We start from the raw sequence: 12,100 nt of genomic DNA, 5'->3' as shown, positions 1-12,100 counted from the left end.
AGCCAGACCCGGCAACGATGGTCCCACCGGGCTGCACACTTGGAGACCTTCCAGTGGAACTAGTGCTCCGATTCCTGGCGCCTGTTATCCCTGATGGTCACATATTCCATCTTGGACCTCACCAGCACGAAGTAAAAGGGGTACAACCAAGATATGTTCACCAGATCGTCGCCCTACCAAACGATGACCCTACAGTATGTCTCTCCGAACTCGCACTATGTGGTCGCAAAGTCAAAGAAGTGGTCTATGCACTGTTCTACGGCAGGAATCAATTCGTCCTCGAACTTGCTGCGGTTTCGCACGGAGCCCACGTGGCCGTGTCTAAGACTTTCCACGCTACGTCGTGGAATCGAATTGTCCATTCAAGACCTGATACACTACCTTTGAGTCACGACATACTTCTCTATGTCAAAGACCTCACCATCTCCATCGGCCTCACCTATGGGGGTGGCACTATTCGCGAGAGAGGAGCGATCAAAGCTCAACTGCAAGAGCTGGCGGACGCTTTCGTGGATCAAGACCATGCGCTCAAAAAGATTACTGTTGGTCTGACGACGCTGAAGCAAGTCGACAAGCGCTGGACCAGCAATAATCTGAAGCTAAAATATGGCTTGCCGAACGTTGCCATGAGATTAGCCTTGGCGCGATTTTCGAATCGACAAGCCGCGATGTTGAGGGAAGCAATCGCAAGTATGCTCATGCCTCTTACGCAGCTGAGCGATGTGGAGGTTGAGGTTGTTGTTAATGGAAAAGGTAGCTGAATGAGTGGAAGCGATCGGTGAGATGGCGGACGTGGAGTGAGAAGCTCGCTCGCGACGAGGACAAGGTGGACGACTCCCGAACTGATGGGCGAAGGAGTACAGAGCGACATTCTACGGCTCTCGAATCTGGCGTTAGACAAAATTCGCCAATATTGCTGATGTCTTACATTCTCTGCCCGAACGGCCTTTCTTCCGACGTAGCTAATGCCAAGGTCATAGCTGATCAGCTTCTACTTCGTTGGACACGGACTGCTGCATGTTTCAACATGCTCAAAGTCTATCGGCTTGTGGACCCACTTATTCTCGAGTGTCCTCATATGCGTTCTCTATATCAGACTCGCACTTTCACTCATTTAATCGCAAGTCACAGTAAAAGCAACAAAAGCAATTACTTGATCACGACATACACCATCGCAAGAACCCACAATCCCGAACATCGCCACCGCGCAATCTACAAGATCAACCACCACCAGCAATACCACGATACACCACACCCAACCCAAGCCAACCTCACCACCACCTCCAATCTCAAAATGTACCGCCCAATGTACACCTCACCACTAACCCGGGAATGCATCCCCTGGTCCCAACTCTCCTTCAAAGAGCGCATGAACTCCGACGAAGCCAAAATCGACCTTCGCAACCTCAACATCATGATCTTCTTCGTCTTACCGATGCTCTTCATGTTCTGTGCCCTCGGCTACTACAGACGGAGAGGCGACTGGTACAAGCGGCGTGTGCAGGCTCTGGAGGAGGGGATCGAGAAGATGGACAAGGGTCAGCAGGACTGGGTCGATCTGGGGCCGAATCTTGAGGGGAGAAAGAAGTTGATTAGACAGTTGGAGGAGGGACGGAGGTGGTGTGAGGATATGGTGCAGCATTACCGGAGTAATGATGTGCTGCAGTAAGTTTGAGGGAGTGGAGGAGGAAGGGGGTTAGAGGTTCGCATGTGGCGAGATGAGGTTTAGGTAGAACTTTGAGCGGTGGTGCTGAGGCGGTCTCTGGGGTCTTCGGGGTGGAGTCGTGGATCGAGAGCCAACCAGTCATCACAGCAGATAGCTGGTATGAGAAGTAATGAGCGGTGAGACTTTGCGAGGTTCGGTGATAGATTGCGACGATGGCGGCAGCGATATGTGAACAGGAAAGCGTCATGCGTGCAGACTTATCTTCCATTGCTGATATGACAACTAACTACGTTCCATGTCCAGCAGGAGTACCTCCAACACACCGTGACCCGAGTATTCCCGCCCATCCAATCACTTCTGACGACGACCCCGACCAGCATCACCTTCGTGAGAGTGGAAGGTATGCTGACATCCCGTCAGACTCCCGGCCACCTTGACTGCATACTGTTCCGCCCGATGATCCTCCTGAGTGGTCGCCATGTCCCAGGTGATGCTTGCTGGTGTTGTTCTTTGATGTTGATGTGAATTGGGGATAGTGAAGATGAGAGATGCATCGATGCCTGATCGAAGCACGCAATGCAGTCAAGCTGCAAGGCCTCGACGCACGATGACAGCTTTGACAAGTGTGCCCGGATGGTGACGTGGGGACCGATGAGATTCTGTTGGTCAAGATCACGCTGAGGATTGAGCACAGCGTCCACCAATGTGCACCAATGTGGGATATGGCTGTGTTGAAGTTGAGAAAGATTCATACCGCGACCTCGAGCTGTGGCGTATGTTAACCGGGTGATCGACCGTGACGAATACAGACTACTCGGCTCCCGACTGCCCATGTGTATCTGGTCGACGTTCTGTGCAATTGCTTGCCCGTGGCTCGGAGCTGATAGGCGTGAGGAATTGTTGGTGAAGATTGTGCCAGGTTGTTGCGGGTGTACACCCTGCTCTCCATGGTATTGAGAATGGTGTTGATGTGCTCGGCAGGTGACTGCCATCAGTGTCGAAGGCGTGATATGTGTCCTGAGTGCCCCTTGACCCAGGCTTCTTTGAATGCCGGTGCCTGGACACAGGAATGGTAGAAGAACTTGTATCTGTGGTGGTCCCTTGTCCTCGTCCGACAGCATCTTGATCGCTCCAATGTGACGTTGTCGAGCATGGTACCGGTCGTGGTGTGGCTCATATGAACATGGCCATGGTGCGAGAGCGCCTGTGCCTGTCCCATTGATGTCTGTCCAGACGTGAACGCGGCCAGTGATGTCTCATGGGCGAAGTCGTGGTGTTTCGCAACCGGAAAGTGGTATATCGTGACCATGAGATGCCTGGCCATGGATTCCAGAGAGGACAGTGTATGGCTCGGCTGGCGACGTATGATGGAGATGGCGATCGCTGGCAAGATGGCGGCAGATGCTGGAGATGGCGGTGGATGGCGAACATGGCAACAGATGGCGGTAAATGGCGAAGATGTTTTGAGATGTCGGTAGATGGCGGTAGATGGCGGTAGATGGCGGTAAATGGCGGAAGATCGATCGATGCTGAGGTGTTGATGCTGCCGAATCGATGCCTGGGTAAAGTTGATGCCATTGGAAGGATGTCGACGCCAGCGCCGTTGGTGTTGATGCCGATGGAAGAATGCGACGGGCTTTGGCCGTCTCGCCAGCGAGACGTTCACCCCAACGCCGCGTTGAGGCCCCCGTCGGAGGTTGAGGTTGGCTATGCTGGTCTGCAGGTGCCAGACCATGAGCCGTTGTCAACGCCCAGAGTCACTGGTCCAAGTCCATACTGTTGATGGTCGACAGGATCTCAGGGGTTAAACGCCCATCACTGACCCACGCCGATCGCCTCCCCTCCTCTCCTCCTCTCCTCAGCCTGAGGGAAGCCGGATCGGGTCAGCACAAGGCTGAGCACCTCACCGAGCAACCAGCCGAGGATTGTGGATGGCAGAGCCGAGACCATCGAGCGCATCGCCTCCGGGAGCGATGCCAGAAACTAGTCCGACATGCCATCCGGAAGCGAGGCCGTCAGGTACCCAAACAGCAGGAGGACCAGGCCCTCCGAGCAGATCGCGAGCACCAGACCCCGCAAGCCGAGACTGTGCACTGGCCAGCATGGGTCGAAGCAATGGAGAGGGGAGCTCGAAAGCGTGCATCTTACGCCCTGCTTGGTAGCGGATGTGGTGGTAGCGGATGTTGATGTACGAATGTGTATTTGATGTGCGACTGTGGGATGCTTCGAAAATGCCGTGTGTGGGTGCGATGAGGAGGCCAAAGGCACGAGAGCGCAGCATCGAGTTATAAAGTAGAAGCGCTCGAAGCGCTGTTGCTGTACCCCGTACCTTCACCTGCCTCCACTTCGCATTCTTCTTGCCAATGTCCGCCGCCTTGGCCTCGCTCTTCCTTGACGCGACCGAATTCCAGGACGATATCATGCAACAGCGCTCGGCCATGCCTCCATCGCGCCATCGTGGTGTTCACGTGCATTGTGTTGAAGCGAAGCATCCATGCATTCACCCCTACCTACGGCAACCAAAAAGACAAGACCAAACACACCACCCACAATCTGCATCGCATTCCAGACCGAAAGATCGACCGTCACCCACGATGCTCCCTCCAAAGCCTTACGACCAAATGACCGCCGCTGAACAATGGTGTGACCAACAATATCAGAAACGTCTCGCCGAAGCAGAGAACGAGAAACTGTTGTTGATGATCTCTGGTGCGGTAGCTGCAGCTGTGGTCATATTCGTCCTGCTTCTGCAGATCCCAATCTTCTACGACTGGGTTCTCGACCAACTTGAAACCCTGGGCTCGATGATAGAAGCATCGAAGAGAGACAGCGAAGACGGCGAGGATGGAGTTTTGGTCGAGGCTGAGAAAGAAAGCGAAGGGGCGAAAAGGTGCCCGTGCTGTAGGGTTAGGGTCCCTCAACAAGCTGTGGACACCCCGTGCATAGGATGGCGGCGACGGCAATTCGGGGTGTGCGGTATCTATGTCAAGATGACACCCTGGATAGTCACGCCAGTAAGGGGCCTGTCACTTGATCGTCGATACAACAGATCGATCAGAACATGCGATCCGTAGGCTGGCCGCCAGGAGGCGCGAATGGAGCGCCAAAGCCATGCCGGTCACTGGAGCCATCGTCGCTGTTCGATATGGTCATGGTGTAGACATGTATAACATGCTCATTATTAACTCAAGCCTCTTGGCACCATTCGATGGCCGATTCCGTGACCAGGCTGACGGCTTGGCAACGCATTTACAAAGCGGAGAGTTTAGAACTCTCTCCACACTTTCCTCACCCCTCCCCTGGGACAACTGTGCAGCTGTGCTCATCTGCTGACTCCACTGGCTAGGAAGCTCTAGGGGTTTGCTTTGATCTCAACCTCTATATCCTCTATATCACGTACTCATGAACACCTCCCAGTGTGCTGAATGTTCACAGTATCATCACACTCCGCCGCCAAGACATTTTGCGCAATCACAAGCAAAGTCCAGCATTCAGCCAAGCGAAATGACAGGGGCCCTCACCTAATGCATCAAATCGTCTAGATCAACACAAACCAAGCTAGACGACATATTCGCCGCCATGCATGTCTCAAGAAGCCTGGCCGCACGATCAGCAGCACCAACAAATGAGACCATGAAGGTTGGATGTCATGATCCTTATGTCTGCGGAACATCGATTGGGATTGGCTGCTTTGTGGCAATCTTGCTCGTCATCTTTTTGGTGTGGAAGATCAGCTTGTGCATCAAAGCTAGGACTATTGGGATTGACATGGACGACTTTATGCAGGCAGAAGTCAAGCCAGAGAACGAAGGGCAAGGGCCGGGGAGGCGGGATTCAATGGTCGTTTGGACTTGAGGAACAAGGCATGATGATATAAGCGGCCGCAGGCGGCGAATCAACTTCTGCAAGGGTACTGCGGGTTCACAGAAGCGATTAGGTAGAAGCTACATAAGTAGCAATGATCAAAGTGCGAAAATGGAATGGGTCATGGAGAAGCTGACCAAGTCGGATGCAGTATCCACCCGACAGTGGGAGTCTCCTCCAGGAACTAGTCATCAATCTTGAGGACAGCCAAGTCATAGGATTGATTCGAGAGCTGAGGACCAATATCTTTCTCTTCTGCACGCCCGGAAATTTTCTCAACACAAAAGTTCAGTATCTATCACGCAGTAATCTTCAAGACGCTCATCAAATACCATACCCTACAAGGCCAGCAGCACCTACCTCTACAAACCACATCCTCACAACCATGCCCTCCGAGGCCGCAACAGCAGCAATCCTGGGCGGATTCGCCGTCGCAAGCGTCTTTGCCGGCTTGCTCTTTGCCAAACTCTTATACTACTGCATCGAGACAAGACCAGAGAAGGCCAGACAGAGGAGAGAGCAGAAGGATCTCGAGGCGCAGAGGGTCGCCAGACAGAGGACGGTGTGGAGCAGTCGAGCTGGAAATTTGAACACGGTGACGGGTCACCAGAAGACTACGAGTACATATCAGCCTGCTACCGTTGAAGCACAGAGGCAATCGATAGAGGTCGCACGGGAGGCTGCTGAGAAACTTGCGAAGGAGGTCTCGGGAGAGGATGAGGGGAAGTTTAGGAGGTGGGTATGGAAGGTTACTGGGCGGTGAATGGAGATGGCAGGGGTCATGGTGGAAAATTCGTCGCGAGCATGAGGGTGTTTGAGTGTGAGTCTTGGTTTGGCAGTGATTTGAGATTGCCTGTTCGGCAGAGGAGCCGCATTATATGGTCCACGTTAGACAAAGGCTTCGTCGACGTAGTCCCATGGTGTGCGACGGGATGGGAGGGCTTTGGGTCCGCAGGCAGGAGAGACGGCTTTAAGGAGGTGGGGTCACCTTGACAGATGATACTGAAGAGTCAGCGAACATGCTCGTCAATTCCCAAACATATTCTGTTCGATGAGTGGGCTGCGGAGACGTCAGCACAGGCTAGCATACAAGATAACATTGATCAACAGCTCTGTGTCTATAGCGTGATCAACATCTGCTACATGTGGCCATACATGCATTTGCCTTGGTCGTGTTACCGACCCGGTTCTGCGCAGTAGTCTCACATCTCTCCTACGCCGATTGAGGTCATAGTCAGCCAAGCCGCTGGCTTGGGGCGGTGCCATGTATCCAGTAGAGAGCAGTTCTGATGAATCTGCATCCAGGGGTTCAGGAGGACGCGCATGGCCTCTATTACTCTCATGGCCGTATCGGTGATGATCGAAACGCTGGTCATGCGCATAGGTGAGCCAGATCTCCGTGCAAAGTTACTCGTCCAAGACGCCATTGCCCCGTCACCGTGTTGGAAAATGTGGCTCCGAAGCGAGGTATTCGTGCATCGGCGCACGTGGTATCGTTCCATCAACATCTCTTTCTCAACTCTCACTTCTGCCCGCCTTTCCCTTTCTCGCTCTTCACAGCCTCCTCTCTCTTCCCCGCCACCTTTCCTTGCCCCTCAGCCTCCTTCCCAAATCCACTAATCAAATCCAACAGACTATCCCCAGACTGACTTTCATCCAGCTTCTCCTCTCCTTCCCGTGCCTATCGCCATTGTCAGCACTTCCACGTTTTCTCTACCAAAGCAAGCAACACTTACCTCCTCTCCCTCCTTCAATGCCTCCGCATCAAACCCTCGTCCGAACCTCGCCCTAAAGCTCCTCAACCTTCCTGCCTCATCTTCCTCCACGTTCAGCAACTTCTGACTACTGGGATTCCATAATGGGCTGTTCTTCGTATCCTTTGCTGAGCGGTAGATCGGTGCTGGGGATGTTGTGCGGTGTGTGAAAGTGCTGCCGTCGCTGAGGGTGATGAGTTGGGTGAAAGTGTAGGGCTTCTTCGGCCGGCGGAGGAGCGAGGCGTGGCGTATTTGATGTGTAAGACGGCAGGCGGCGCACTCGATACGGCACGAGCTGGAGAGGACAGACATGGTGAGTGGTGTGGTGTACCTGTTGTAGGGTAGGGTAGGTATGGGGAGAGTGGTGGTGATGTTAGACCCGGGTGGTGGTCGTTGCGGAGAAGCGGGAGTCCGAGATATGGCCGAGGCGGTAATGGAGGTTACGACTTCAATGTCGTTCTGTTTCTGGACAACAACATTCCATGTACTTTGTTCTTCAATGCAGCGACCGAGCCTCGCTGCGAGACGCTTCTACGCAGATTTCTATCGATGGGTAACATCCACATCGAGGCCAACCGAGCACACGTTACATCCACGACTTAGCTGCAAGAAAGCCTTTCATACCACGACTTGGCATCACGCCAGGAAGGAACCCTTACGACTGCGAATAAAACGTTACGAGTCGTCACGGGACCCTCGAGACACCTGGAAAGCAGACAGCACGACTGCAGAGCCAAAGCACGACGATGTTTTCAAGGCCCTCGCGGACGCTGTACCGCAAAGCCCGCTCGCGAAGCCGTTCAGCGCATTAAAGGAGCAAGAGTTCGTCCTTAGGTACAGGTCAGCTGGGAGCCTGATGGTGGAAGCTGCTATCCCCGAGGAAGATCTACATCAAGTGCAAAGCTTCAGACGTACACAGGGCGCGAGGATCGAGGCTCAATACGATGTCGTGAGCACTGTCGACGGCCAGAAATTGGTCTCGGTTCTGCTATCCGGCACTCGCGAAGAGGTGCGGAGTGCTTGGTCTGTACTTTGTTCCCGTCGCAACAGCGTGCCCATCCCGGACGATGTGACCACCTTCCTCGTACGCCCATCCGAGACTCTTCTCCCTCTTGAGTCGGTCCTGCGAATAAAGGCTGCGAACGGCAATAGAAAACTCGAATTGAGCGTGCTGGAGTACCAGTGGATGAGATTTGTTGCTGCCCATGACTTGGAACGCATTGCCAGAGACACCAAGGCGCAGATCGAAGTGACGCAACCTTCCATGCGGCCGCTTGATCCAGCGTCCGCACTCACAAGGCTTGCTCGCTCCTTCCTAATCAGCGGACAAGCGGCAAGTGTTTCCAAAGCGTACGGCCAGATCTACGCTACCATTAAGTTTGCAATTCCTGCGAACGACAACAAAAAGACGAAGTCTGAGCCGGAAGCGGAAGTTGAAAAGGCGCCTTCTGTGGAAGAGCCAGTCGTAACTCGCTGGTTCGAGTTTTCCGGTCTGTCCCGTCACGAACGCCATCGGAATTTTCTGCATGAACTCGAATCCAACCTCGAGGAACTGAGACGGAAGGCCGGCTGTCAAAGCTTACAGGTGACTGGGGGACAGGGGTCGTTGAAAGCCCAAGGGACCCCTTCTCAGCTCAATATCTTGCAAAAGACACTGGTAGATCGCGTTGCCCGTATATGTGAAAAGGTCGGCGCCACGGTGCCTGGAACCAGAATGCTGAAGAACAGACCAGCGCATCGAGCCCCGAAGCCAGCCGATCAAGACAATGACGAGCGCCTCGTTGAAGGCACGCGCACTGCTCTTCGTGCTCTGACACACCCTGTAGTGGTGGTGACCTCCCGGATGCCTGGCCGAGGTGATAAATTCGAAAGGATGCGTACCGCGCGCGCCGTGACAGTGTCTTCATTCAACACTGTCACCTTGCACCCCAGACCAATCATCTCCTTCAACCTCAAGAAACCCAGTAGCACCTGGGATGCTATTTGCGAATCGAAGTGGCTGCGGGTGCACCTCATCGCAGGCACACCCCGCGGTGCTGCGATTGCTTCTGTCTTCACACAACCGTACAAGCAAGCTCACGATGGAACCAGGCGGCTATTCCATATGAAAGTCCTGACCAAGGTACGAGAAGGAGCCTCCCCACCAAATATGTATAGTCCCTATGGTGACGTCTTGGCTACGCTGAACGCGAATTTGCGAGAACACCACTGCGTCGACGTTGGCGATCATGTAATCGTGGTCGCAGAGGTTGAGCATCTGGAGACTGTTCTCAAGCCGGACGGAACACCATGGATGACTGACATCTCCGCCTTGTCTTACTCCAATGGAAGCTATAGCAGCGGCAGCGCTGTCATTGAGCCCCAAAAGTTGCCTGAGATGGGACCGGAAGAGGATCTGGCAAAAGAGTTTTTTGATACTCGGGCTTCAATTAAAGCTGATTCAGATCAAGCCTCCCCTGATCCGCTTGCGCTTGGTCGGGCTCCAGACAGCCCTGTTGACGTCTACCGGCCTGTGGCGAAATCAGCAGATACCGAAGTAGCTCCAGCTCCCGAGCGGGCCAAAGATCGCCCTGAAGAAATGGTCAATGATCCCATCTACAGTGCGTTGCTGGCTGCAAAAGACTCAGACGTAAAGTTCTCGCCATCTCAGCAGGACAGCAAGAAGTCGCCTTCAAGCCGCTCAGCTGTCTCGCCATCTCGGCACGACAGCAATAAGTCACCTTCAAGTCGCTCAGCTGTCTCGCCGTCTCGGCAGGACAGCAAGAAGTCGCCTTCAAGCCGCTCAGCCGTCTCGCCGTCTCGGCAGGACAGCAAGAAGTCGCCTTCAAGCCGCTCAGCTGTCTCGCCATCTCGGCACGACAGCAATAAGTCACCTTCAAGTCGCTCAGCCGACAACAGCGGAGCGCTCTGGGGTCCTAAAGACGTGACTCGGGAGGAGTCTGAACGACTTGCAGAGAATGCTGCGCCTCGTGCCTCTCCCAGCCGGGCGCCACGGATAGAGCGTGGCCGCCAGGGTTCAAAGAATGGCGGCCCCGAGCGACCATACTCGACCTTTGCTCGATCAAGAGCCTGCGTCTACCCCTCGCGACGCACTTTCTCCTCGATGCAAGCAGTACGATCAGCCCCCGAACATACCTCTGTACATGTCGACCCTGCTGCCCGCAACATGACCGTCGCGGACTTTTTTGGCGTTCCGGACGAGGGCCCCGCTCACCGCCCACAAGTTGACGGTCTGATCCGCGCAGACAAAACCGCGCACCTTGCAGAACGCCGACTTGCGAAGAATCCAGATCTTCCTGAGGAAGAAAAGCTGCGACTTCAGCATCACATCCAGGTCACTAATCGCAAAATGTCGAAAAAGCTCGCGTGGAACGCTGCTATCGATCTTCGCGTTATGCTCGACAAGGGCAAAGTCAATCTTCAACGAGCGCAGTTCCTAGAGAGCGCGATTGAGAAGGGACAGATGACGCTGCTGGAGGATGCGAGGCGGGTTAGGGAACTCCTTAATCAGGGCAAAATTGATCTTGAAAAGTTCAATGCTATCAAGAAGAGCCTCGAGGAGACGAGTGAGGTGTTGACGACAGAGGCGATGAGGTTGAGGCAGGTCGTTGATGAGGAGGGAGATTACTTTGAGAATGCTGCGAATGACGAAGAGGCGGGCTTCGATGGCTTCAAGGGGAATCGCTGAGCGGACTGCAGCACAACGTTATGAGACTGTCGACAACCGCCATGGCTTCACGCCCTCCAAGCATTGAGCGAATCAATGTCGCCAACCAGTATTGTACGATGCCATCTTGCACGAAGCCAGGGTTGGGAGTTGGTCGCTTCGAAAGCCATCTGCGTGCTGCAGCACTGCGAAATATGCCAAGCTCAGAAAAGCTGAAGACGCCACATCAAGCAGGGATTGACAACCTTAAACCTACTTCCGCGAACTATGACGTCGCGCGTCGACGCGCCGTGGCTGTATGTACCCATGCAGAGACCACAATGCCAGGTTTTGTTATCGTCGATGTACCAATCCAGGTATGGTTCCCTATGAACGACGTCAGAAGAGCAGGGTATTGTTCAAGATGTTGTGGAAGGTTGTGTAGATATAAGAGCGTGGTGCTAGTCAGTCGTACGGATGTAGACTGCAACATCCACTGCATATACATCAGAATTAAAACAAAACTATCAACCACAAACTCTTAACAACTCAACACACCACACCTCAAAATGGCCCGCACAACCAAACCCACCACAACAACCCACCACGCAAAGAAACCCTCCCTCCTCTCCCGCCTCCGCAACAAAAACCAAGCCAAAGTCTCAACAACCCAATCCACAAACCCCATAACCGGTACAACAACTACAACTCAAACGACAAAGACTCACCCCAACGGCTACGGCTCCCGCGGTCACGGTGGTAAAGGACCGCTAGGCTCGAACACGAACCATCATTATACCAATTCCACGAGCACGACGGGCGTGCATCATCAGAAGAGGAAGGTTACCATGGGAGATCGCGTTAGTGGTGCGATGATGAAGTTGAGGGGCAGTGCGACGGGCAAATCTGGAGTGAAGGGGGCGGGGACTAAGAGGATGAAGGGGGCGGATGGGAGGGGGAGTAGGCGGGTTGTTGTGTAAGAGGTTGGAGGGTTGAGGTGGTGGGTGAGGCTCGTGCAGAAGGGTAAGAATGATGGGTTATGATGTGATGAAGTTGCGTTCTGTTGTTTGCGTTTGGGATACCCTTTTGAAAAGTTTGTATGAGTATTGAGCGATGTCGATTATCCGGACGATCCTTTCATCTCATTCCTCTTCGCATCATACTGCTCGC

At 53.8% G+C, this 12,100-nt stretch overlaps 6 protein-coding genes across 6 annotated transcripts; 5 read left to right on the top strand and 1 right to left on the bottom strand.

Annotated features, from left to right (window-relative positions):
- Window positions 1-17: 17 nt before the first annotated feature.
- On the top strand, window positions 18-761 carry CLAFUR5_13050 (uncharacterized protein; the record flags this gene model as incomplete). Its single annotated transcript, XM_047912198.1, has 1 exon — window positions 18-761. The coding sequence occupies one exon, from the start codon at window positions 18-20 to the stop codon at window positions 759-761; it is 744 nt and encodes a 247-aa protein (XP_047767917.1).
- A 266-nt stretch (window positions 762-1,027) lies between these two features.
- CLAFUR5_13049 (uncharacterized protein) lies at window positions 1,028-1,669 on the top strand (the record flags this gene model as incomplete). Its single annotated transcript, XM_047912197.1, has 1 exon — window positions 1,028-1,669. One exon carries the CDS (start codon window positions 1,028-1,030, stop codon window positions 1,667-1,669), a length of 642 nt encoding a protein of 213 aa, XP_047768451.1.
- A 4,246-nt stretch (window positions 1,670-5,915) lies between these two features.
- Window positions 5,916-6,293, top strand: CLAFUR5_13048 (uncharacterized protein; the record flags this gene model as incomplete). Its single annotated transcript, XM_047912196.1, has 1 exon — window positions 5,916-6,293. One exon carries the CDS (start codon window positions 5,916-5,918, stop codon window positions 6,291-6,293), a length of 378 nt encoding a protein of 125 aa, XP_047768268.1.
- Window positions 6,294-7,052: 759 nt separating this feature from the next.
- CLAFUR5_13047 (uncharacterized protein) lies at window positions 7,053-7,596 on the bottom strand (the record flags this gene model as incomplete). Its single annotated transcript, XM_047912195.1, has 2 exons — window positions 7,053-7,211; window positions 7,267-7,596. The coding sequence occupies 2 exons, from the start codon at window positions 7,594-7,596 to the stop codon at window positions 7,053-7,055; spliced, it is 489 nt and encodes a 162-aa protein (XP_047768410.1).
- Window positions 7,597-7,783: 187 nt separating this feature from the next.
- CLAFUR5_13046 (uncharacterized protein) lies at window positions 7,784-10,972 on the top strand (the record flags this gene model as incomplete). The annotated part of the gene is made up of 1 exon (XM_047912194.1): window positions 7,784-10,972. The coding sequence occupies one exon, from the start codon at window positions 7,784-7,786 to the stop codon at window positions 10,970-10,972; it is 3,189 nt and encodes a 1,062-aa protein (XP_047768409.1).
- A 527-nt stretch (window positions 10,973-11,499) lies between these two features.
- Window positions 11,500-11,910, top strand: CLAFUR5_13045 (uncharacterized protein; the record flags this gene model as incomplete). Its single annotated transcript, XM_047912193.1, has 1 exon — window positions 11,500-11,910. The coding sequence occupies one exon, from the start codon at window positions 11,500-11,502 to the stop codon at window positions 11,908-11,910; it is 411 nt and encodes a 136-aa protein (XP_047768412.1).
- Between the last annotated feature and the right edge of the window lie 190 nt (window positions 11,911-12,100).

This window comes from Fulvia fulva, chromosome 11, assembly GCF_020509005.1.
Source record: "Fulvia fulva chromosome 11, complete sequence".
NCBI classification, from domain to species: Eukaryota; Fungi; Ascomycota; class Dothideomycetes; order Mycosphaerellales; family Mycosphaerellaceae; genus Fulvia; species Fulvia fulva.
This window is presented reverse-complemented; position numbering and strand designations above follow the sequence as displayed.